Below are 25,729 nucleotides of genomic sequence, written 5' to 3' on the forward strand. Positions count from 1 at the left end.
CCAATAACCTGCTCATCAATGCCCTGTATGATATGGAAACAAGGAACTACAGGTGCTAGTTTACAAAAAAAGGCAGTGCTGGAGTAGCTCAGTGGGTCAGACAGCATTTCTGGAGAACATGGATAGGTAATATTTCAAATTGGGGCCCTTCTTCCAGTTTGAGTTAGGACCACTTAACTTCAGACTTCATCACAATTTAAATCAATAGATGGCCTAATAGGCATTCTGATAGTTGGAATCATGCCTTGCATGTGGCTGTTGGAGATCAATCATCCCAAGTCAGCACATTATGGTAGGAATTCTGCAAGGTAGAGTTCTAGGCCTCCAGTGACTTTGCCTCCATCTTATGGTCAGAAGTGGGAATGTTCACTGATTGTTCAATTTAATTCTATTCACAACTCTGCAGCAAGTGATCTGTTCCATGTTTGCAGGTAGCAATACCAAGATAACATTTAGACCTGGACTGACAGTGGCAGGTAACATTAACTGACAACCGGAATCAAATAGATTGCATCGCTGGAAATACTCAGCAGGTTAGGTAGCAACATGGATAACACTCATTTCTGTTCCTCTTTCCTTAGATGCTACTAGACCTGCAAGTATTTTCAGCACTTTCTGTTGTTGCCTTACAATGTTGACAAGTACTTTTGTGGCTCAATAGCCATTTAGAACAAGAGGTGGTCAAACCACCTGCCCTTAATATTCAAGTTCTCCCATCATTAAGGACCTGGGTATGGCCAGAATCTCAACTAGACCAGCCAGCAATTCAGGTATGGGTGGCTTGGCACCTCATGAGTTTCAAGCCTTTTGGTAATGGTACAAATCAAGAATGCACAATTCCAACAACTCTCAAGAAGCGTGATACAATTCGGACAAAGCAGCCTGCTTGACCGGTGCCCTATCCACTCCCATCAACAACCCTTCCACCGCCAGCATGCTGCAGAGTGTGTCAATTGGAGCACTCTTGTAGCAGCTCCCTAATATGCAATTTCTGTCACAAAGTAGGATGGGAAATTGAGATGTGAGGGGAATACCACCGCATCAGGCTCTTCAAGTCATTCAGCATCATGATGTGGAAAAGTATTTACCAATCTTTTATTATTGCTGGATCTGTCCAGGACCCCACTGCCAAACAGTATTTTAGATGCACTTCAAAAGAATGGCAGCATTTCAAAAAGGTGGCTCGCCAGCACCTTCTTCATGTGAATTAAGGGTGAATTCCTTAAGGATGCTGTTGCTGCCCAGATCCTGTTGCTGCCCAGATTCTTCTGCAGTTGTATAGGGCCCTGGTAAGACCACATCTGGAGTATTGTGTACAGTTTTGGTCTCCTAATTTGAGGAAGGACATCCTTGTAATTGAGGCAGTGCAGCGTAGGTTCACGAGATTGATCCCTGGGATGGCGGGACTTTCATATGAGGAAAGATTGAAAAGACTAGGCTTGTATTCACTGGAGTTTAGAAGGATGAGAGGGGATCTTGTAGTGCCGTATAAAATTATAAAAGGACTGGACAAGCTAGATGCAGGAAAAATGTTCCCAATGTTGGACGAGTCCGGAACCAGGGGCCACAGTCTTAGAATAAAGAGGAGGCAATTTAAAACTGAGGTGAGAAGGAACTTTTTCACCCAGAGAGTTGTGAATTTGTGGAATTCTCTGCCACAGAAGGCAGTGGAAGCCAAATCACTGGATGGATTTAAGAGAGAGTTGAGCTCTTGGGGCTAGTGGAATCAAGGGATATGGGGAGAAGGTAGGCACTGGTTATTGATTGTGGACGATCAGCCATGGTCACAATGAATAACGGCGCTGGCTCGAAGGGCCCAATGGCCTCCTCCTGCACCTATTTTCTATGTTTCTATGCAAGGTGAATTGAATTCGACTTTTGTCACTTGCAATGGTTTGTTACAATTCAAATCAAATTCCAGGAGATATTAGACAATTCTAAAGTACAAGAACTAATCTTTTAAATATGCTGTTTTTTATTTTTTACTTGTTATACTCACTGGCAGGAAAATTCCTGATTCATTGGTATTTGTGGTTACTAGTATTGTGGTTATCTAAAGTTACTGGGTGCTGCTTCGCAATACCTTTTGTCCTTCAACACCCCTTTCTACTTGTGTAAAAAAAAAAGGCAGGAACCGGCCACACTGCCTAACTTCCTCCAGCATTCAGCAAGGTCACAAACTGATCATGCACCCCATCCTCTTTCACATTGACTCCCAACGATTTGTCATGCTAATACATACAAAGCCTGTTTAGAAAATCATGCTGCTCAAGTCTGACACATACTACAGCCCCAACACTACTTCTAGCATTCAGTAAGATCACAACTGATCATGCACGCCACTCTCTTTCACGATTTGTCATGTTGATCCATAAAAAATCAGTTTAAAGGTCATTTTATGTGGTGTATTAATCTAGCGATTATGATAATCACAGTCGGCAACATGTTATTGTACTGTTCATACTAGCCCTGCAAAGTAGAGAGGGGAGCTCAGTTGTGAAGATGGAATGGAATAATTCTGTTTTCATAGGGCCACTACATATCAATTCATCAAGTATTCAATTCTGCTTTGGAAACCAAAACTGGTCCAGTTTCTCATAGGACTTGTGTTTCGAGCATCTCAATGGGGATAATCTTGTATGTTGAGGAGCTAAATGGTTGGCACATGTTCCATACAGGTTTGACATTCTACAATTTATTTTTTGGAGGGAATTCATGAAAATATTTTTTATTCATAAAGGTGAATTTTGGACCCATCTGTCATGCCTATGATAAAGTGTAATTTCAGTTTGCCTGTATTCATTTATTTTTAAACCTTCGCTTTCTAGACATGCAATGTTTTCCATTTGTCGCAGGGAATATTCTGACAGTGTCAATGTTTGTCAGCAAAGTTGTAACTTTTATTTAAGCATAGAAGGTACTGCAGATGATTTATATGCTTTTGTTGTGTGCTGTACTAAGATGGTTTGGCCAACAAGCAGCTCATATAGGGTGGTCCACAGCAAAATTCTAGGGTATGAAAATCTTAATACAGATTTTTATCATGGTTATTACAATACCCCATTGATTCGAGTTTCATATTCCAAACAAGCAGCAACAAAACAGTCCAACTCCACTTTATCTGTCCACCTATGCTAGTGAACCAAATCATGATAAAACAACAAAGCAGCTCACTGTATTTCAAAAATCCAATTCTGTACATGAGCTGAAGAAATGTGAAAGCAAACAATAATGCAAATAGATTTAACTTATGAGAGAGAGGTGTACTTGCCATCAATACAGTAAAAGATATGATTGACATTAACAGACAGAAATTAAATTGCTTTCTGGTGCATTTCAACAGTTTGTTTCATATGCATCATTTCATTATTTTTGAAGAATATTGAATATGTACTATTTATATAAAATGTGTACTCTCAGTTCCTCAAACAACCCCCACCCCACCGACCTAGTGTGTTTTTTTGAAGATTAGCCTTGTGTATTATGCATTTGTAGAGCATTTGATAAAGCATTAATGTGACTGTATTTATGAAGACACAACAGTGTAGAATCTCCAACCATGTCTTGAAGCCTTGCTGTATACAGCCGAGTGTCATTGTCAGATGGAAGTAAGCAATCACCATAGCTTCACTATTGATTTAGCCCAGAATCTTTGGACGTACACTTGGAAGCTGTACAGGTAATCTCATTCAGTTATTCCAGTTGTAGTGATAGCACAAAGAATTATATTCTTACAAGGCTGTATTGTGGAAGCTTGATGGAACTGGCATTAAGGCTGTACGGTCTATAGTAAAAACTTAATCACGTAGTAAAGACTTTCTTTTCCTAGTTTTTTCTGCTATATTAAATGCTCTATATAAATGCTACTTGCATTTGTTATGACAGGCATCATTATCTTTTAATAATCTGAGACCTGTCTAAGTCAATGTCTATTTTATTCTTTTAAGTGTACCTATTCCTGGTCTTTTAGCCATTCTACGTCCTGAATATTCTCATCTGTCCTAATTGTCTCTTTTCCCCTGGAAACTAGAACAATACTTCGTGGAGGGTCAACTTGTGCTACTTCATCTAACCCTCTGCTTGACACTTCCAGGTAAATATGACCATTTGCAGCCTTCACTATTAGCCCTACATTCTTTTCCCTTCTCAATTTTGGAATCTGTTTCTCATCAGTAACTTGTTGCAACAGGTTATGCAAGCAGTCGAAGGATAGATTATTTAAAATCTACACTGAAAAGGGGAAAAGTTGGAAATACTCAATAGTTGAGACAAGTTGGGGGAGGGGGGAGGCAGCATAAAGCTCAGGACCATCCTTGCAGAATAAAGTGATCAAAGAGAATCTCAAATCTGTTTGCCTTCTTTGTTGCACAGTAGACCAGGTAATGAGCAGTGCACGCAGCACATTAAATTGGAAGGAATACAAGTGAATCATAGCTTCTTGTGGAATGTTTGAATGCCTGGATGATAGAAGGGAAAGGTAAATGGGTTAGCAGTGTGTGAGGAGTGGGTGTGGGTCAAAATGAAAGAGTGAACCAGTGAGGAGTGGAGAGAGCGATTTGTTTGGAATGTTTAGTTCAGTTTATTATTGTCACGTGTACTTTGGTCCTCGTGTTGATAAACAGCAATAAAAGTTTCCAAAGGAAAGACTGGAGGAAAGAGTAGGTGCTGGGAACTCTCTTATACCTGCATTAAGGAGGCAATTAATCACACCTGAACAATTACAAACGCCTTGAAGCCACGTGTCCTAAACATTGTGGTGCCCTGAAATGGGGGGGGGGGACAGCTGTAATTTCCCCATGATGAAATCAAAATGCATAAATATGGCCTTTCATAAAATCTGACAATGTGCACTTTAACCACATGTGATTTTTTCTACGACAAATCACAAATTGTGGAGTACAGAGGCAAATAAATAAATGATGGGTCTTTGTCCCAAACATTATGAAGGGCACTGTAGATTGTAGCTCAGGACTGCTCTCTAATTGTTAGTAGGATCAGTTTTGTTTATTGCCACGTGTACCGAGGTATAGTGAAAGGTTTTTGCGTGCTATCCAGTAAGCAGAAAGACAATACATGATTACAATCGAGCCATTTACAGTGCTTAGATACATGATAAGGGAATAACGTTTAGTGCAAGGTAAAGCCAGCAAAGTCAAATCAAGGAAAGTACGAGGGTCACCAATGAGGTAGATAGTAGTTCAACACTGCTCTCTGGTTGTGGTAGAATGATTCAGTTGCCTGATAACAGCTAGGAATAAAGTCTCTGAATCTGGTGGAAGGGTTTGACAAGGGAAATCATCCTTGTTTTGGGCAGGAGGAGAGTGAAACAGAAATAAATGGATTGGATGCATTTCAGAGCCCTGTAAACTGTTGCGGGAGAAAAGCCTCGATTAAGGAAGGAAGAAGACATATCAGAAGCACCAATGTGGAAAGTATCAGAACAGATTTAATAGAGCTAGTGATACCAAATGAATGGAATGGATTCCTTACAGGAAAAAGAGTGGGAGGAAATGTAGTTGAGGTAGATGTGGGCATCTCTGAGCTTGTAATGGAAATTGGTCACTATCCTATGCCCAAAGATAAAGACGGTGAACTCTGGAAATGATAGAGAAAAGTCAGCAATGGAACGTAGAAATTTGCGACCAGAGTGAAAATTAGTCGCTTTTGCTTTTTGTACACTAAATTCTTTGTTGATTCATTTTGTTTTCTGTTTTGTTTAGTGATCACAGTGAAGGCAGTTCCTACTTGTCATTATTCATACAACTAATAATTTATTGAGGAAAAATAATTAATTTATCAGCAACTTTGAAATTTTAAGCCATCTGAATAGTAGGAAATAGGAGCAACTTCAATAATAGACTGTAACATGCCTTGCTTATTGTGTTTGCTAGAACCAAAACCTGGTCTGATTGCAATGTATGCAAGTACATTGCATGAGGCTGCCTGCTTTTATTTTTTGTAAAATGAAAGATGCAAATTATTTTACCATGTTCTCATTTATCGGTTGAGTGTCTAGATTATGATGTGTGTAAAGTGATGTTCAAATCTATTGGTGTTGAAGGGAGAAGCAATTAAGTATTAATATTCTTTCTGAAATATCTGTAGGAAGAATGGATGTAAATGTGGGTTGGTCAAGGTTTATGTAATTTTGTTTGCAACAGGTTTCACAAAAAAATTATTGTGGAAATGGAAATGCCAATTAATCAGGCATGCCGAATTTACTAAGATTAAGTTGATAGTTGCATTTTGAGTTCAGTTGCTAAGGGAGGGTAAACACCAGGTAGTTTCTAGCCTATTTCTACTGAATAGAGTTCTTGCATATCTTAGGTCGTTACAGTGTGGAAACAAGCCCTTCGGCCCAACTTGCCGACACCGGCCAAAAATGTCCCACCTGCCCGTGTTTGGTTCATATCCCTCCAAACCTGTCCTATCCATGTACCTATCTATCTGTTTCTTAAATGTTGGGATAGTCCCTGCCTCAACGTCCTCCTCTGGCAGCTTGTTCCATACACCCACCACCCTTTGTGTGAAAAAGATACCTCTCAGATTCTTATTAAATCTTTTCCCCTTCACCTTAACCTATGTCCTTGGGTCCTTGATTCACCTACTGTGGGCAAGAGACTCCGTGCATCTATCATCTTCCCGAGGTTCAGAATATAAACAGCTTATTAATTTGGCAACCGTCTGATTGTTTGTTTACTAAATAATAGATGTTTTATTCTCATACTCAAGAGCACTATTCACATCCTCCATTCGCATATTTAATTCTACTTGGGGCAACACACTTCAACTAGATCAGGTCAGTTTATTCTCATACAAGAGACAATGAAATTCATACTTCGTGTGAAGTTCACAGTAAACAGAATATTTAGAGTAACGATAAATACAACAATAAATACAGTCATGAGTGCCAAACGGCAGAATAGTGCAAGATTGTAGTGCAAAATCCAAATGGCGCAAAGCAATATTAAAATACAATAATGTCCTTGGGTCCTTGGACAATAAAATACTAACCAAGTTAGCTTGAGTTGTTGCAGCACCTCTGGGAATGGGGTGTGAAAGAGATGTTTGGTTCTGTTGGTTAACAGTGGAGGAGAAGCTGTTCTTATCTGAGGCATTCATGCTTTCAACCTCCTGAATCTTCTCGTAGAGGCTAGACGAGAAAAACGAGTATGACCAGGGTAGTGGGCACCCTTGATAGTTCCGGCCTTGCTGCTGCAATATACTATGAAGAGAGATTGGATCGAAGCAAGTGTTCCCTGTGAAGGACTGGACCGTTTTCGCCACTCTCCGCGGGTTCAGGCAAAGGAGCAGAGCACTTGTCTTACCAGGATGAGATGCTTCCTATCAGAATGCTTTTCATACTGCATCTGTATAAATTTGAGAATCGCCGTGAACATGCAAGGGACAAAGCACATAACCCTGAGGTGGACCAATATTGAGGGTCAGGGTGGAGGGAATATTATGACCAATTCTAACCTATTGACGTCTGTTGCTTAAGGTCCAGAAGCCAATTGCCAATGGAGGCTACAAGGCCAAAGCCCAGTGGTTTAGGGATGAGCTTATTTGGTATTATGGTTTTTGAAGCCTGAGCTGCAGTCAATGAATAGGATTCTGACATGTGTTCTAATAGTCAAGGTGATCCAGACCTGAATGTGGTGCAAGAGAAATGGCGTCCACATAGACCTATTTTTCCCGTGCACAATTTGCAGAGGATCTAGATTGTCTGGGATTGTACTGGCACAGATGTGGATTAGTACCAAGCTTGCAAAGCACTTCATTATGGTTGATGTTTGAACTACCAGCAGTAGTCTTTGAGACCAGTCACTTCACTTTTCTTGGGGACTGGAATGTCGGGGGTTTTCTTGAAGCAGATGGGGACACTGGACTGCTAAAGTGAGAGATTGACAATGTCAACAAAGACTATGGCCATTTGATTGATGCCGTTTTCAGAACATGTCCAGGGACTCCCTGTGGGCCAGCCGCTTTCCAAGAATTTATCGTTGTGAAAGCAGATCAGACTTCAAGTCAAGTCAATTTTATTTGTATAGCACATTTAAAAACAACCCACGTTGACCAAAGTGCTGTACATCTGATTAGGTACTAAGGAAAAAAATGAAACATACAGTAGCACGCAAACAGTTCAACATGGGACAGAGCGAGTGAGGGATGTGCCTAGATAGCACATCGTTTGCCTGTTCACAGGCATGTGAATTTTCCGCGGATTTCCACGTTTTTTAAATCAATTTTCCGTGCTTTTTGCATGATTTCTGCGTTTTTCACTTTGCCAAAATCGTATTTACCAATGGAGAAATCGGATTGGAAAAAAAAAGAAAAGAAATGATGTATAGACTTGTAATGAACACTAGGGTTCCACAAGAAATCCCCCGTGCCCTGGAAGTCTCCCCGAAAATGTGGCACCTAGGCTGTGCAAGGCAGCCAATCTCGACCTCATCGGTACTGCCGTGGCCGATCAATGGGTTGAATTTGCAGCCGGGACTCTGGAACGCCAGCCCAGCTGAAGACAGCAAATCTATCCCCATAGCCGGCTTCCTTGGCTGGCTGGATAAACCAGCCAAGCTCTGGAACTAAGAGTGCCATAAAATTAGTGATGGAACTGTAATGAGTAAATATTACATTTAAGTGGAAGATTAAATAACTAAATTAATTAAGACGGGGTTAAAATATAAAACACAGCAGAAAAGCCAATTACCACCTTTTTGGGCTGATTATCAATTAATGTGCAAATTTACTTAAACGTTATTAGTATACAGTGACATATTCACATTATTTTGTAATGTTCATTTTAACTTTGAAAGACGCTTGAAACTGGTAATTTTGTGTGTACATTTTCAAAAAAATCCGATTTTATTACCTCCGCTGTATGCCTCACGCAAGCACTCGGCTCGTTTCCTCTTTTTTTTACCTCACTCACATGCCTGTGTTCAAAACAGGCGAAGAAGGCAATGAGCCTGCGGTTAAAAATGTACTGTTGCCAAAGAGCCCCACCCTCCCATTGTATTCAGCTCCGACCACGGTCACCTGGCATCTGCTTGATTGAATTGAGCCTGCAGCATATTTTGGAATTTCTGTGGTAGCTTTGTGGAGATCATACTTGGCCTTCTACAGGAGCACCGTTTTTGAATCCCTGCATCTGGACTTCTGCAGAGTGTAAATCGTGGGGTTTTTTTGTTCGGATAAACCCTAATTGTCTGTCAGAACACAGTCATCAATGCTTTTCTTGATGAAATCAGTAACAACTGTGGCATACTCATTTAGCTGGATGAACTGTAATCCAGTCCCCTGACTCAAGGGTGTCCAGAGAACTCTGCTTCCAATGGTGTATTACTATTTTCCAATTGTGTATTACTATTTTCATTGGTGTCTCGCACTTCATTCTGTCTGTAAGCTAAAAGGAGCAGAACAGTCTGATGATCGGACTGGCCAAGGTGAGGGCGAGGGATAGAGCGATCAGTATACTTGATGGTGCTGCAGCAGTGGCCAAGAACGTTAACATGTGGGGCTGGAGACATGCTGATGGTGTTTGGGGACTAGAAATGAATCCAGAATAGATGGCAAATAATAAATAATAACTGTTTTGATATGAAACAATTTCACCATTTGCAGATATTTCTTTTTTGATAAAGCTGAATAAAACTAAATGTTAATATGAATGTAAAGATAATCTCTTTTTGTCTGAAGGTATAGCCTTTCCAGTTGTGATCCTACATTGGAAGGAACACAAGATGATGTGGCACTTGTGGATTCCATTTCCTTACGAAGACAGGTACCAAACTAAATTAATTTCTAAATCCTGGTGTCATTGAATAGATGTAAACATAGCACAAAAAGTAAGGAAATTTGTGTTTGGTAGATTATTTCTTTGTTGTAACAATGCTTCTTGGCAATAAATCTTATACCGTTGGAAAGCCTGTTTATTTCCCTTTTAAATGGTGCCACATTTGTAAGGAACATGCATTTGTGGGATGAGCAGCAGAGCTGAGTATATGGGTTGCGCCCATGAAAAATTTGCCAAATCTCTGCCAATGCCAAACAGCTTATTCTGCTGTTGCTATTGACTCTTGTTTTGAGCTTCTGGTACCCCCAGGTGCTGACAATCGGGTGCCTGATTGGCACCTGATTGGCAGCATCTGTGAGCATGGGCCCTGCTACAGTGGTCAGTAGATGTCTGCTCCAAGAATCGGCATGCCACGTTTGACTGATCTAGATAGGGCCCGTGCGATAGGGCAACTTCAAGCTGGTGTTCCGAAAAACCAAGTTGCGGCATTATTTGGAGTGAGCCCAAGTACCATCTCCAAAGTGAAGGCCCAGTTCCATATAACGGGGGATGTCAGAGACAGGCCGCGAAGTGGGCGTCCCAAGAAGACGACACCCGAAGAAGACCGTTTCCTCACCCTGTCAGTACTTAGGAACCGTAGGCTGTCTTCTACAGATTTGCAGCCAAGGTTTGCAGCACGATATGGCCGACGGCTCTCTGCCCAGACAATTCGGAACAGACTGCACGCAGCCGATCTCCGGTCTCATAGGGCTGCCAGGAGGCCTGCCATGACTGCCCTTCACCGTCAGGCCCGTTTGCGCAGGTGTCGGCAACACGTGCACTGGAACCTGAACATGTGGAGGAATGTTATGTTCAGCGATGAGTCCAGATTCTGCCTACGGCAGTTGGATCATAGGGTCAAAGTGTGGAGAAGACGTGGAGAACGCTATGCTGATTGCTGCACCGATAGAGTAACATCTTTTGGTGGAGGCGGTGTGATGGTGTGGGGCGGCATCTCCCTCACTGGAAAAACGAGGCTTGTCATCATTGGAGGCAATCTCAATGCAGAGATATCGAGATGAGATTCTGCAACCAGTGGCAATCCCATATCTCCACAGTCTGGGACCGAACTCTATCCTCCAAGATGACAATGCTCGCCCCCACAGAGCAGGGTTTCTCAGAGACTACCTCCAGAATTTGGGAATGGAGAGGATGGAATGGCCTGCCAGCAGTCCTGACCTCAACCCCATTGAACACTTGTGGGATCAGCTTGGGCGTGCTGTTCGTGCCAGAGTGACCAACACAACCACGTTGGCTGACTTGCGACAAATGCTGGTTGAAGAATGGGATGCCATCCCACAACAGTGTGTGACCAGGCTGGTGACCAGCATGAGGAGGAGGTGCCAGGCTGTTGTGGCTGTGTATGGTTCTTCCACACGCTACTGAGGCTCCTGTTTATTAAATGAATAAATTGTTAAATTGCCAATGTCTTCAGACTTCAATCATCCAATCCACCAAACAACACCGAACAAGAGTGAATTGCAGAATAAGCTGTTTGGCATTGGCAGAGAAGATTTGGCAGATTTTTCATGGGCGCAACCCACATACTCGGCTCTGCTGCTCATCCCACAAATGCATGTTCCTTACAAATGTGGCACAATTTAAAAGGGAAATAAACAGGCTTTCCAACGGTATAAGATTTATTGCCAAGAAGCATTGTTACAACAAAGAAATAATCTACCAAACACAAATTTCCTTACTTTTTGTGCTATGTTTATATGGAGGTATGGATACTGACAGGTTATTTGAGGAGCATCATTGATAACTGCTTGATGCTGTGAATATCTTTGGTCCCAGAAACCATTCCCTTTCATCATCACACATCTGTAAATAAAGCAGACTCTTCACAAACTTGCACCATATTTGACTTCAAGTTGAGGGTTTTTCACTTGATGTCTACACTCCATTACTATGACTGCCTATTTCCACCCACAAATGCGTCCCTGGCTCTCATTTTCTCATTCATACCCAGATTTGATTGTTCCATCATGTTCCCAACCATCTTTCCCTCATTCTACCCTCCATAAGCTTCAGGCCACCACATACCAACTGCCAAGACCTATTCACCTATCAGCTGACCTACACTGGCTCTCTGTAAACAATCCTTTCAATTTTTAAATTCTCATCCTTGTTTTCGATTTCCTGCATGGCCTCATCTGTCTTAATATCTGTGATCATCACAAGCCATAAAACTCTGACAATACGTGCATTTTCCAGTTTGTATCACGTGATCACCTGCAAGTTTGGCTACCAAGACACAGCTCTGGAATTGCCTCTGCGAATTCTTTACTCATTTAAGGCTATCATTTTGATTAAGCTTTTGGTCAATTGACTTAACGTCCATTGAGGTTCAATATAAGATATTATTTAATAGCATGCCTATGCAGTCTTTTGAGATATTTTGCTCTTTTAAAGAAGTTTGTATAAATCCAAGTTTATTTTTGAGGCAAAGGAAGAAAAATAAATAATGCTTTTGCTACTACTATATCCTATCACTCCCAATTTATTAAAAATATCTTCTTGGGGTAAAAATACAACGCAAACTCTTGTTTTAACCTGCATCACACAGGAATGTTTGGAATATTTCTCCCCAATGTTAATTTTTTCTACTCTTTTTTCTGTCAGATAATTAAACTGAATCGTCGGCTCCAACTTCTTGAGGAAGAAAACAGAGAACGTACTCGCCGGGAAATCATTGTGTACTCAGTAACTGTCGGGTTCTGGCTGATCAATAGCTGGCTCTGGCTCCGACGCTGAGCGAGCACTGTATATATCAGATATTTTGCTAAATGAACAACAGTTTTCTCAAAAACAGTTGCTGCCACAAAGGCTTTTGCCTCTTCTGCACCAAGATAGACTTTCTCCAGGTTCTTACACTGATTGCTCACTCCATATAACACGGGGAAAGGAATCATGTGGGCGAAAGAATCTATTGTTGCCTCAAATTTAAATATTTATTATCTTACTTTATTAAAACTCATTTTGCATGTCAGTAATTAGGGAATGTGTAGCTTCCAGGAGTTTTTAAACATGTTACTGAACCTGATGTGTGAGTGACAGTAGATCCAGGGGAACATTACAGAACAGCACAGGAACAAAGTCCATTTAAAAAAAAATCTGACAGATTATATTTAAAGATTTTGGGAGCTGTACATGTCAATGTCGAGAATTGTATTTTTCTTCATTGTGAAATGAAGTAGACTTTCTGGTTATGGGTCCTTCATATATTTTTTTGCATTGATTTTGAATGGAATAATGTGGGCCAAGTCAAATCTTTTGCGTTCATCAAAAATATATATACCACATTAATGAGTTTTTAAATTTGAATGTTACCATGTATGGCAGTTGTCATTTAAAAATATGACTGACTTTTGATCAATTACTATAACTGCAGTAATATCGCCCCAAAAATTCTTCTGACTTGGGTGGAAAGCAGGAATATATTTACTATGAATGGTGAAAGAAAACAGTCATTGTGTAGCCTTTACCTAAAATATTCCATTAATGTTCGGATCAAACAAATGTTTACAGTGTATCTTTTTGATTTTGACCTGCTGATGTACAAATTTACCGTTTTGACCTTGTGTTGAAGGCATTTATTGAAGGGGCATTGAATGCAAATATATTGAAAAGAATGTACTAGATTTACATAGTGTAAATCATTTATGTGGCAATTTTTTTCCCTATTGTGACTTTTTATGTGAACACGCTTGCACAGGATTATCTGAAGTACAACTGTGTGTGTATATATATTTGACTACACACAATGTGGCTGTAAAGAAAATTAAATTTGAGTATTGTGGTTTTTCCCCCACGTTGATTGAGTGACAATTAAATTTTTTTGTATAGTTTACCTGTTATATTTGTTGCCCAAACTAAGACATATTTACAGGCTTAGAAAGTCAGAGGCCTGAATCTGTACTCCAGAAAGTATGAATTCGGATCTCCTGTGGCAATTTGAAAATTTAAAATAAAAGAAGAGGTTACACTGAGTGGTTAAACTGCACAGTATTACTAGCATTGTTAAAAGAAAGAAACCTATCCCACATGCTTGAGACTTGTTAAATAATGCCCCAAAATATATTAAAGGTATGGTAGAAATGGTAATGTTGCGTGTGACTATTCAGATCCATGTGAATGTGATGAATATAGTCTAATATAGCCAACAAGTCCAGCAGCTCATAATCTGCATTTGAGGCTGATTAATAAATACCATCTTGTCTTTAGGTTAGAGATACAGTTGGAAGCAAGGTCCTTTGGCCTACCGGGTCTGTGCCGACCAATGATCACCTATATTATCCTATGCAATAGGGTCAATTTACAGAAGCCAATTAACCTGCAAACCTGCACTTCTTTGGAATGTGGGAGGAAGCGGGAGCACCCGGAGAAAACACTCGTGGTCACAGGGAGAATGTACAAACTCTGTACAGACAGCACCCTTAGAAGAAGAAAAGCTTGTGTGAACTTTAGAGTCAGCAGCCTCTGCGCCTTCCTGTCTTCTCCAAGTTCTGGTGAAAGCTCATCGACCTGACATTCATTCCACTGATAGATGCTGCTTAACCTGTCTGGCACTTCCTGAAAATATATAATGCATTAACAGTGATCTATGGCTGTTTCACAATATTTTCCCTCCCATCAACAGATATACCATCCACTGATCTGCCTTTTAATCCTACAATCATTTAAAATTAATTTAAAATCCCAACTCCAACCACCATGTTAGTGGTTCTAATGTCTTGTCTGGCTGTCTAATTTTGGTGCATCTTGGGATTGCTCTTCCTACATTATGATGCCATTTAAAAGTAAGTTTGCATGAAGACTTTTTTAAGGCATGTTAGGTTGTACAGATCTATTGATTTAAAGGATGGAGAAATACTGTTATTCTGATGAGCGGTAATTCACTTGAAGCATTTGCTGTTTCTCTTTTTTTGCTCTGAACCTGTTCATCGATCCTCTGCGATAATAACCGGGGAATCTTTCTTCCTTAGTAGAGGTGTCGGGGGTTATAAAGAGGAGGCAGGAGAATGAGCTTGAGAGGGAAAGATAGATCAGCCATGACCTACAGTACGGGGTACAGTAGACTTGATGGGCCAAATGGCAGAAATCTATTCCGAGAACTCAAAGGCTCCTGTGAACTATTGAGAAGAAAATACAGTGCTAGAGGAACTCAGACTGAAGCCTGAAACGCCGCCAGTCCAGTCACTCCACAGATGCTGCCTGACCTACTGAATTCCCCAAGCATTTTATTTTTTTCTCAGGATTGCAGCATCTGCAGTGTCTCCAGTAGTGAGTGGGAATTTTCAAATGCGCATGCGCGAGGTTGGCCCACCGAGTACGCATGCGCTGTTCCGGAGGTCGGCCCGCGGGTGTCTGCGCAGGCGCGGTGTGCAATGGCGTCGCTGCTCGGACGCCGCAACCTCCTCGGCGCCATTCGACAAGCGCTCGCTGTCAGGCGGGCCGTCCTCATCACCCAGACAAGGGAGAAGAAGCGATGGATGAGGTCCTACATGATGCTGATGGAAAGGGTCAAGAAACTAGAAGGACCTGCACCGCCCAAACCTCGGTGAGTATGAGTGAGACGCCGGCCCTGGTTACCCGGGTCAACGGCTCGCCAGGCCCTGCCCCGCGTGGCGGGTACAGTGGGGGGACAGGTACAGTGGAGGGGTGCAGGTACAGTGGAGAGGGAGGGGTGCAGAACAGTGGAGAGGGGATGGTGGAGGGGTGCAGAACAGTGGAGGGGGACAGGTACAGTGGAGAGGGGATGGTGGAGGGGTGCAGGTACAGTGGAGGGGGTGCAGGTACAGTGGGGGTGCAGAACAGTGGAGGGGTGCAGGTACAGTGGAGGGGGGACAGTGGAGAGGGGACAGTGGGGGTGCCGGTACAGTGGAGGGGTGCAGAACAGTGGAGGAGGACAGGTACAGTGGAGAGGGGATAGTGAAGGGGTGCAGGTACAGTGGAGGGGGGAAGTGGGGGTGCAGAACAGTGGGGGTGCAGGTACAGTGGAGGGGGACAGTGGGGGTGCAGAACAATGGAGGGGTGCAGGTACAGTGGAGGGGGGACAGTGGGGGTGAAGGGATAGTGGAGGGGGAACAGTGGGGGTGATACAGTGGAGGGGGGACAGTAGGGGCGAAGGGGTGCAGGTACAGTGGAGGGGGGACGGGTGAAGGTACAGTAGACGGGGACAGTGGGGGTGCAGGTACAGTGGATGGGACAGTGGGGTGCAGGTACAGTGGAGGGGGACAGTGGGGGTGAAGGGACAGTGGGGATGGGGCAGTGGGGGTGAAGGTAGAATGGAGGGGGCACAGTGGGGGTGGAGGTGTGAAACAAAGTTACAGTGGAGGGGGGCAGTGGGAGTGAAGATACTGGAGAGGGGGGGCAGTGGGGGTGAAGGTACTGGAGGGGGTACAGTGGGGGAAGGGTGGGTATAGTGGGGATGACGCGGATATGGTGGAGGGGCGTTGGTCCAGTGGAGGGGCAAGGGGGCACAGTGGAGGGGTGAGGTGGGCACTGTAGAGGAATGACGAGGGTACAGTGGTGGGGCAAAGTAGTACAATAGAGGAGCAATTGGGGTAAAGTGGGGAGAGGTGGTGCAGTGGAGGGGTGAGAAGGGCACAGCCGAGGAATGACAAGGGTACAGTGTAAGGTAACAACTCTGCCACACCAAAGTAGGAGAACATATTGTACCACAGAGACATGGTGGACTTGAACCACCTGCAATGATGTACCAATGGTGATGCACTAACACTATCTGATATGTTGTACTATGGAGTGGTGAGTTGTCGTTCTGATGTCACGTTCCTGGTTTGCTTGAGGAATGTAAGTGCCAAATGGAGACTAAAGTTATCAGAGAACAAAGAAGAAAATCATGAGAACAGACACCGGGGGTATCTTGAGTGAATTGAAAACAGGGGGGATTGTACAAAATGGATAGGTTGCACCTCAACAAGCAGGGAACCAGCATTCTGGCAGGCAGGTTTGCCACTGCTACATGGGTGGTTTTAAATTGAATAGTGGGGGGGAGGGGGGGGGGGGGGTTCAAATAGGAGAGTATAGGAAAAGTTAAGGAAGACCCCAGAATTAATGGGACAGAAAGTTCACAGAGGAATAGGAGAGAATGGCCAAGAGTAATAGGAATCGATGTGAAAGGTGAGATGAGCAAAGGACTAAAAGTACCATATATTAATGTGCAAAGTATAAGAAGTAATGTGTATGAGCTTGAGGCTCAGTTAGAGATTGGTAGATCTGATATTGTGGGGATTACAGAGACGTGGATGCTGAAGGATCAGGACTGGGAACTGAATATTAAGGGTTATACGTCCTATAGAAAGGACAGGCTGGAGGGCAGAGGAGGTGGGGTAGCTCTGTTGGTGAGGGTTGAAATTCAGTCCCTTGCGAGGCGTGACAGGGACTGACGATGTAGAGTCACTGGATAGAGTTGAGGAATTGTAAAGGTAAGATACTAATGAGAGTTATCTACAGACCCCCAAACAGCAGCCCGCATGGAACAAAGGTAATGCCACTGTGGTTATAGGAGATTTCAATATGCAGATAGACTGGGAAAATCAGGTTGGTTCTGGACCCCATGAAAGGGAGTTTGTAGAGTGCCTCCGAGATGGATTCTTAGAGCAGCTTGTACTTGAGCCTACCAGAGAGAAGGTAATTCTGGATTTAGTGTTGTCCAATGAACCAGATTTAATAAGGGAACTCAAGGAAAAGGAACCGCTTGGAGGTAGTGACCAAAAACAAAATGCAGATTATTATCTTAATGGTATCAGATTAGGTAATGGGGAAGTGCAACGAGACCTGGGTGTCCTTGTACACCAGTCACTGAAAGTAAGCGTGCAGGTGCAGCAGGAAGTGAAGAAAGCTAATGGCATGTTGGCCTTCATAACGAGTGGATTTGAGTATAGGAGCAAAGAGGTCCTTCTGCAGTTCTATAGGGCCCTGGTGAGACCACATCTGGAGTATTGTGTGCAGTTTTGGTCTCCTAATTTGAGGAAGGACGTCCTTGCTTTTGTAGCAGTGCAGGTTCACGAGGTTAATCCCTGGAATGGAGGGACTGTCATATGAGGAAAGATTGGAAAGACTGGGCTTGTTTTCACTGGAGTTTAGAAGGATGAGAGTGGATCTTGTAGTGACGTATAAAATTATAAAAGGACTGGACAAGCTATTTAGATGCAGGAAAAATGTTCCCAGTGTTGGGGGAGTCCAGAACCTGGGGCCACAGTCTAAGAATAAAGGGGAGGTCATTTAAAACTGAGGTGAGAAGAAACTTATTCACCCAGAGAGTTGTGAATTTGTGGAAGGTGGTGGAGGTCAATTCACTGGATAAATTCAAAATAGAGTTAGATAGAGCTCTCGGGGCTAGTGGAATCAAGGGATATGGGGAGAAGGCAGGTTGCTGATTGTGGATGATCAGCTATGATCACAATGAATGGCGGTAGTGGCTCGAAGGGCCATATGGCCTCCTCCTGCACCTATTTTCTATGTTTCTAGAGCATTGATAATGACAAAAATCTTAATTTTATCATTTATCATTTTAGATCAATTGCACAAGTACAATATTGAATAAAGGTGCTTTCAATACAACTTATCAAATATGGCTGATTTGTAATAGGATACAATGATCCATTGAACTGAGTTTTAAAGTATTTTTTTGTTTTAGATCGCAGCAGCCAAACTGGGAGTATCATGCTGAAGTAGAGGCCTTTGGTCATCGTCTGCAAGAGAATTTCAACCTGGAACTTCTCAAAACCGCCTTCATTAATCACTGTTACATTACCGCTGAGGAATCACGCCGGCAAGATCTTAAACTTGACAAAGAAAGCATCAAATTAAATCTGAAGGACAATCAGGATTTATCGGAGAAAGGTTCATTGTTTGTCACTGCTTATCTCCAGGACTGTTTTAGTCATGCCCATCCAAACTTGCCTGATGATGGTATAGAGGCCCTTATTAGTTATGTTTCAGGCCCACAGGTTGTGTGTCATGTTGCTAGGAACTTGGCTGTAGAAGACTTGACATTAAGTGCAGAGTTCCCTGTGCCACAGGAGATTTTACAAACTACCTTCTTTGCCGTTGTCGGAGCTTTGATTGAGAGTAATGGAACTGAAAAAGCCAACTTATTTATCCGGGTAAGATGGTGCTTTACTATCGGGATTGTATTTATAGAGAGTAACAAAAGATTAACGCAGAAAAGAAACTAAGAAGACAGCTAATGCTTCCCAACCTGCATCGGATCAGCATGCAAATATTTGTCCAGCCAGGCTTTGGACCGTGGCCACTTGTTTCCCAACCTCATCACCCCTACTACCATCAGTCTGAACAAGGATCGGGGTGCCTCTTATCCATTCCCTCCACAGATGCTGCCTGACCCACTGAGTCACTCCAGCTTTTTGTGCAAATCTATCACGCTAGTTGCTTCTTTTGCATCTGGCTCAACAAGCTCTGTTGTAATCTTTCACCAGGCACTGATAGTGGTTGCTGTTTGTTAACAGTCATGTCAAAAGCATGGTATTAGACAACTGGAATCGTCCGCAGCTCATTCACTTACTTATTATGAAATAAAGGAGGTCATTCAACCTGTCGGATCCTTGCAGGCTTCCTGTAAAATAATTCTATCAGTCCCATCCCCTCTCTGCAACGTATTCACTCTCATGCCCGTCAATTCACCTTTGCTTGCTGTGCCACCAACTCACGCCATGGGGTAATTTCCTTATCAGAGTATCTACAGGATCTTGAGAGGAACCTGAAGCACCTGGCAGTAACCAACGCAGGCTGCACAGACACAGCTCTGTTGGTCATGATCAAATCTACATCTATGAATCCACAAGACTGCGGGATTAATTATTGCACCACTATGCTACCCTGATAAGAACTGGTTATTTTAATCTGGTTTCACTTTTGAATAGTTTACTTGATTCTAAAGAAATGTACTTATTACTGGAGTATCTCAGCGGGTCAGGCAGCATCTCTGGAGAACATGAATAAGTGATGTTTCGGGTCGTGCCCCTTCTTCAGACTCTGACCCAAAATGTCACCTATTCATATTCTCCAGAGATGGTGCCTGACCGGCTGAATTACTCTGGCACATTGTGTCGTTTTTTGTAAGCCATCATCTGTAGTTTCTTTTTTTCTACTAAATGTACTTATTGGTTTCTTCTAGGATTTCCTAATTACTCAACTTATTGGCAAAGATCTGTTTGAAATGTGGAGTGTCATTAATCCCATGGGACTTTTAGTGGAAGAACTGAAGAAGAGGAATGTGTCGCTTCCTGAGCCCAGACTGACCAGGCAGTCAGGATCTGGCACCGTGCTTCCAATATATTTTGTTGGACTGTACAGGTACAGGCAGAACATTGGTCAATGTTACAGGACCTGCAACCTATAACATATAATAAACACATGATATTGTGTTATTCCATATAATATGTGCATATGTTCTTTCCTGCCAACAGAAAGAATGTACTGAAAACTAAAATGCTGACAATACGTCGCTGAAGAGTTATTGAAAAGTTTGGATACTGTTACAGAATACAATAGAGGAATTTGATGTTAGCTGAATAGAGGAAGGCGGTTGTGGTGAAATATGGGTGAAGATCTCGCTGGATGATGAATCATCCTTTTGTGCGAATAGTCCTGTTCCTAAGTTCCTGATCAATTGGAAGGAGGGAAGACAGGCCAGTTTGTTGTGGAATAAAAAAAGGACACTCAGCGGGTCAGGCAACACCTCTGGAGAAAAGGATAGGTAACATTTCACGTCGGGACCATTCTTCAGAGTCTGATGAAGGGTCCAGACCCAAAACATCACCTATCCATGTTCTCCAGAGATGCTGCCTGACCCTCTGAGTTATTTCAAGACCTTGTGTCCTTTTGTGTAAACCATCATCTGCAATTCCTTGTGTCTATTGGTTGAGGGATAATTTGTTTAGTGGAGGTAGAGTGAGTTTTTGGTGTTGTTATCCCACCTCTCTTGGTGAGGAGTTTTCCGATTTTGGATTCCATCACATCGAATGTATTGCACAGAAACAGGCCATTCTCTTAGACGGGTCATTCTCTTCTCTCAGTGCCTGTGCTCCACTAAGTCTCCTTTTGTCTTAATGAAAACTAGACCCAATGGCAATAAACATTCAGGGTGATAAATGGCCAATTTAAGTTGAACGTGGCTGCATTCTGCAGCTTCCTGATACAGTTTAGCTTAGAGATGCAGCGTGGAAACATGCCCCTCGGCCCACCGAGACCACGCTCACCAGCGTACACTAGCACTATCCTACACGCCAGGGAAAATTTGCGAAAGCCAATTAACTTACAAACCTACACACCTTTGGGTGGCGGGAGGACACCAGAGCAACTGGAAAAAACCCACAAGGTCACAGGGAGAACGTACAAACTCCATACAGACAGCCGTAGTGAGGATCAAACCCGGGTCTCTGGCTCTGTAAGGCAGCAGCTCTACCTCTGCGCCACCGTGAAGAAACAAAGAACCACAGATGCTGCTTTATTAAAAAAGTAAATAGTTGATATCAGCCTTGTGATTTCTTGCCATTCATCCCGTATGTGGCAAATACTGTGGCCTAAAATGCAATGCTGGTGGCTATTGATCATTAGTAATTTTGAGAGCCTGCGGAGACGGTTGTTGTACTAGAGACACCTCTCAGTTCAAACACTGGGGTGTTTTCTTTCTCGGGAGTTCTTAAGGGAGCTGTTCCTCTGAAATCATCAGTAAACACTGTGCTCCTGTCTATAAAAGGTTTAGAGTTAACTGTAAAGTGGCAAAGGCACAATTAATGTTTTGTGATAATTGAATAGTGACAACCACAATTTGCTGTTATTGGAAATGGAAAGAAAAGCAACTGACTGATAGAAAATTAAGAAAGTGCACAAAATGGATAAAAAAACAATGGGTGGACAAAGTTACTACTATATTATAATAGTCAGAGGAAAGATACTAATTCCTAAAAGTGCGCGCACACACACTCACACACACATTGGAAGAATGTCTTAACCTGACAAAATCCTGCATCACACATTTCTAGAATTGTTAATTTCATACAAAATAAGAGTCAGTCCAAAATGAAGATACTCTGAACTTTCCATTTTTGCACTTTCTTTCGGTAGTTTTGTTCAACTTGCCTGAGTACCCAGATTTTTATTTCCCATTGCCTGACTTGCGTGAAGTGATACGTTGAGTGCTTTTTGAAACTGCTGTTTGAATGCTAAGTTCAACTTCCAAATGAGAAAAATCTTGCCAATTGTCAAGTTATTATGACACTGGAAAAAGACAATTGGCAAGATAATGTGCTGGAGTAACTCAGCGGATTGGGACCATTCTTCAGATTGAAGAAGGTTTCCTGACCACAAACGTCACTATCCATCTTTTCCGGAGATGCTGCCTGACCCGTTGAATTACTCTAGCGTGTTGTTCCTTTTGTTTTAAACCAACATCTGCAGTTCCTTGATTCTGCATTATAGGGCAGACTGGTGGTGCAGGGAGACTAGGGTTCGATCCTGACTATGGGTGCTTGTCTTTACGTTCTTCCTGTGACCGCATGGGTTTTCCCCGGGAGTTCCGGTTTCTTCCCACACTCCAAAGACATACAAGATTGTAGGTTAACTGGTTTGATAGAATTATAAATTGTCCCTAGTGTGCGTGTAGGATAATGTTAATGTGCGGGGATCGCTGGTTGGCGCGAGCTCGGGGGGGCAAAGGGTTTGTTTCCACATTGTATCTCTAAACTAAACTAAAAAGTAACACCTGCATGTAGCATGTATTACTGGAAATGTCAACGTGCTGGTGAATTGTTAGTTTTAACAAGTTTTCAATATCTTGTTGCAGCGATAAGCAGCTAATCGCAGAAGGACCCGGTGAAACGGTGTTGGCAGCTGAAGAAGAGGCAGCACGGGTGGCACTGCGTAGAATTTATGGCTATACAGAAAACCGGCGACCGTGGGATTACTCAAGCCCTGCAAGGGAGCCTCAAACAGTCGAGGCTTTGAGCAGTTAAAGCACAAGCTCAGCCTACGTGATTCGCATTATCCAAGTACTATCTCTCTCTTTTGGGACTTTAATCATTGTACAAAACTACTGAATTTTATAATTACAATAAAAACATACAAATCAACATTCAATACTTAATGAAAATGTATTTGTTGGAAGCCTAACATTCTGTGGAGTTCTGGTAACAATGTATGTACCTTTTGTATTTAACAAGTGGCTTTTACATAGCAGCTACCACGTTGGCTTGACAGAATGATGATGTGGAGCTATGGCAAGAGATTGCAGGATAACTGGAGACCTGGCTCCGCTATCGGGTTGGGAATCTTTGACGTTCTCTACCCCAGAGAGATGCGGAAATGGTGCCATTTAATATAATTTAAACCGCAGGGGAGCAAGAGGTTTGGGGTGAGTGTGGCCAAGATTGAATCAGTTATGATCTTATTGAATAGCTGGAGGTCTTGGTAATGAACTTCTGCTTCGTTTTCTTAGTTCTTATGAATTTACGCAGAATACATACCTAGAAACAAGACAAGATACATTCTGACCACACATTCCCACACAAACAAAAAAAACATGTTCTTGCCCATATTCAATATCGGTTGCTGTTCCAACCAACTGCTTTCCAGCCCCACCCCATTCTCTCATATTATCCTTTCTTCATGAACTCCCTCTTTCAAAGCCAGTGGAATTTACTACATGACGTAGTGAGAACAATCTTAGCAGAGTTCATGGTTGTAAAGGGAACTGAGTGACAGTCAGATTATGAATGATGCTTAGTTTAAACAGTATGCAATGGCCAAATGATCCCAAAAAGAGATTATTTTGGCCGATGGAGTCTATGCTAGCTCAGAGCACTCCCACTGCATTCATTTTCCCTGCATGCTATTCTCTCAGTTCCCATCAACTCATCCCAGATCTCACAACTCACTCAAATTTTAGTGGCAATTTCTGATGACCAACAACAGTTGCAGGGGGAACATGCAATCTCTTGACAGCATCAAGGGTCAGGATGAACCTAGGTTGCTGGAACTGAAAAAAACAAATCTGCTAGGTGTGCTATTCTTGTGCACTGAACACCATTTCTAATGAAACCTTGTGAACTTATAACCAACAAAAAAGAATAAGCAAGGAATTTCACTTGAAAAGAGAAGTCTGAGGATTCCATAATGTTATTTAAAATTATAAAAGGTTATATGTTATTGGAGGAAAATCGCATCTGAATGTGTGAATAACACAGGCTGCTAATCCAATTAATAAATGCAGTGGGTAATTAGGAAACTTGTTTACACGAAAATGGTGAGAATGTGCAATTTGCTACTTCAAGGAATGCTGATGGCAAATAATATAGATGATTCCTGGATACATTTGTCGTGGAGAAGAGTGCAGTGACCTATCTTGATCAAGTTAGATGCAAAGAATGGAGGAGCTTGAGGGAAGCAGCAAAAATTGATCATTACTCACTCATCTCAATCGAAGAAACAACTAAGCCCTTTAGATTTTTAGATTTCACTTTAGACTTCGCTCATACGACAACTTTAAATGCTGATGTTTAATGCACATTTTAAGTAACTTATTTTCAGTCAATATATTTTCTAAGTATATGGAGACAATAATGCAGAGATGATAGAAACCCACGTATACAAGTTTGCTATTAACATTACAAGCAATGTTATAAATAATGCAGCTTGAAACATTCATAAATATTAATAGATCGTGAATGGGCCAGGCTGATGTTGATAAATTCTAAAGCTGTAAATATGAGTTCATCCATTTTGGACTGAAAAGTGATAACCAGAGTACTTGCTGAAAAGCAAAGCTGGAAGTGAAGGTCTGAAGAGACTTTGGAGTTGGCATATTTCAATGAAATAAAGACTAAGAAATGTTTAATGAAAGAAAGCTTTTCATTGTATCTCAGTTTATGCGACAATAATAAACCAACAGGCTTTTTATCTAAAGAATGAACATAATAGGCAATGTTATTGCAGGCGGCACGGTGGTGCAGTGGTAGAGTTGCTGCCTTACAACGCCAGAACCTGAGTTTGATCCTGACTGGGTGCTGTCAGTATGGAGTTTGTACGTTCTCCCCAGGACCTGCGTGGGTTTTTCCCTGGAGCTCTGGTTTCTTCCCACACTCCAAAGACGTATAGGTTTGTAGGTTAATTGGCTTGGTAAAATTGTAATTGTCCCTTGTGTGTGTAGGATAGTGTTAATGTGCAGGGATTGCTGGTTGGCGCAGACTTGGTGCGCCGAAGGGCCTGTTTCTGCACTGTATCTCGAAACTAAACCAAAATTAAGATATAAGGAGACTGAAGTTATACAATAATAACTGCAAGTCCCTTGTTGGAACAAAGTTCTAGCCATTGGGTTTAGAGAAACACAGATCTACCAGAAGGTTTCATGGACTCTTAAGAGCTAAATTACAAGAATATACCAACTAGAAATGTATTTTCTGTAATGTAAGAGATTGCTGTGTGACCTGATCATTTTTCTCATAATCTTAGTGGGGATGTAAGTGGTTGAGGAGTCAAGGATTAGAGGATACAAACTAAAATCCAGAAGCAAATCTTTGAGGAAAAAATTACTGATGCATGGAGAACTCTTCTGCAATCAGTAGGTGACGTTGACTCAGTTATTCATTCAAAGGTGTTCTGGGGAATGAGGAAAAGGTGGGATAAATGAAATTAGATCATTTCACTGAACAGGATTTTAGGACTAAACTAGACCAAGTGGACCTGTTGGGCCCAAACCTGCATTGGTGCAGCACCTTCTCCCCCCTCTCCTCTCCCTCCCCCCCTCCCCTCCATCCCTCTCAACCCCCCTTATTCTCCCTCCACCCCCTTCCCTCCCCCTCCCTCCCTAGGAGATAGATTTAAACTTTAAAATGTGAATAACTT

The 25,729-nt window shown here is 42.3% G+C and overlaps 2 protein-coding genes across 5 annotated transcripts in view; both read left to right on the forward strand.

Annotated features, from left to right (window-relative positions):
- The window catches only part of mffa (mitochondrial fission factor a), a 29,249-nt gene extending 15,391 nt beyond the window's left edge, over positions 1-13,858 (forward strand). Inside the window, exons 5-7 of one of the 4 annotated variants that reach the window (XM_078410356.1) lie at positions 4,031-4,093; positions 9,703-9,787; positions 12,464-13,856. In XM_078410356.1, coding sequence (XP_078266482.1) covers positions 4,031-4,093; positions 9,703-9,787; positions 12,464-12,595 — 280 coding nt within the window. In that variant the 3' untranslated portion in view covers positions 12,596-13,856. Of the gene's footprint in view, positions 1-4,030; positions 4,094-9,702; positions 9,788-12,463 lie in introns of all 4 variants that reach the window. The other 3 variants (XM_078410354.1, XM_078410355.1, XM_078410357.1) reach the window with 3 other exon arrangements.
- A 1,345-nt stretch (positions 13,859-15,203) lies between these two features.
- mrpl44 (mitochondrial ribosomal protein L44) lies at positions 15,204-25,064 on the forward strand. Its single transcript, XM_078410358.1, has 4 exons — positions 15,204-15,401; positions 18,504-18,972; positions 20,004-20,182; positions 22,674-25,064. Exons 1-4 carry the CDS (start codon positions 15,229-15,231, stop codon positions 22,840-22,842), a joined length of 990 nt encoding a protein of 329 aa, XP_078266484.1. The 5' UTR covers positions 15,204-15,228; the 3' UTR covers positions 22,843-25,064.
- The last annotated feature ends 665 nt before the right edge of the window (positions 25,065-25,729 follow it).

The sequence above is a fragment of the Rhinoraja longicauda genome, chromosome 13 (genome assembly GCF_053455715.1).
Source record: "Rhinoraja longicauda isolate Sanriku21f chromosome 13, sRhiLon1.1, whole genome shotgun sequence".
NCBI lineage: Eukaryota > Metazoa > Chordata > Chondrichthyes > Rajiformes > Arhynchobatidae > Rhinoraja > Rhinoraja longicauda.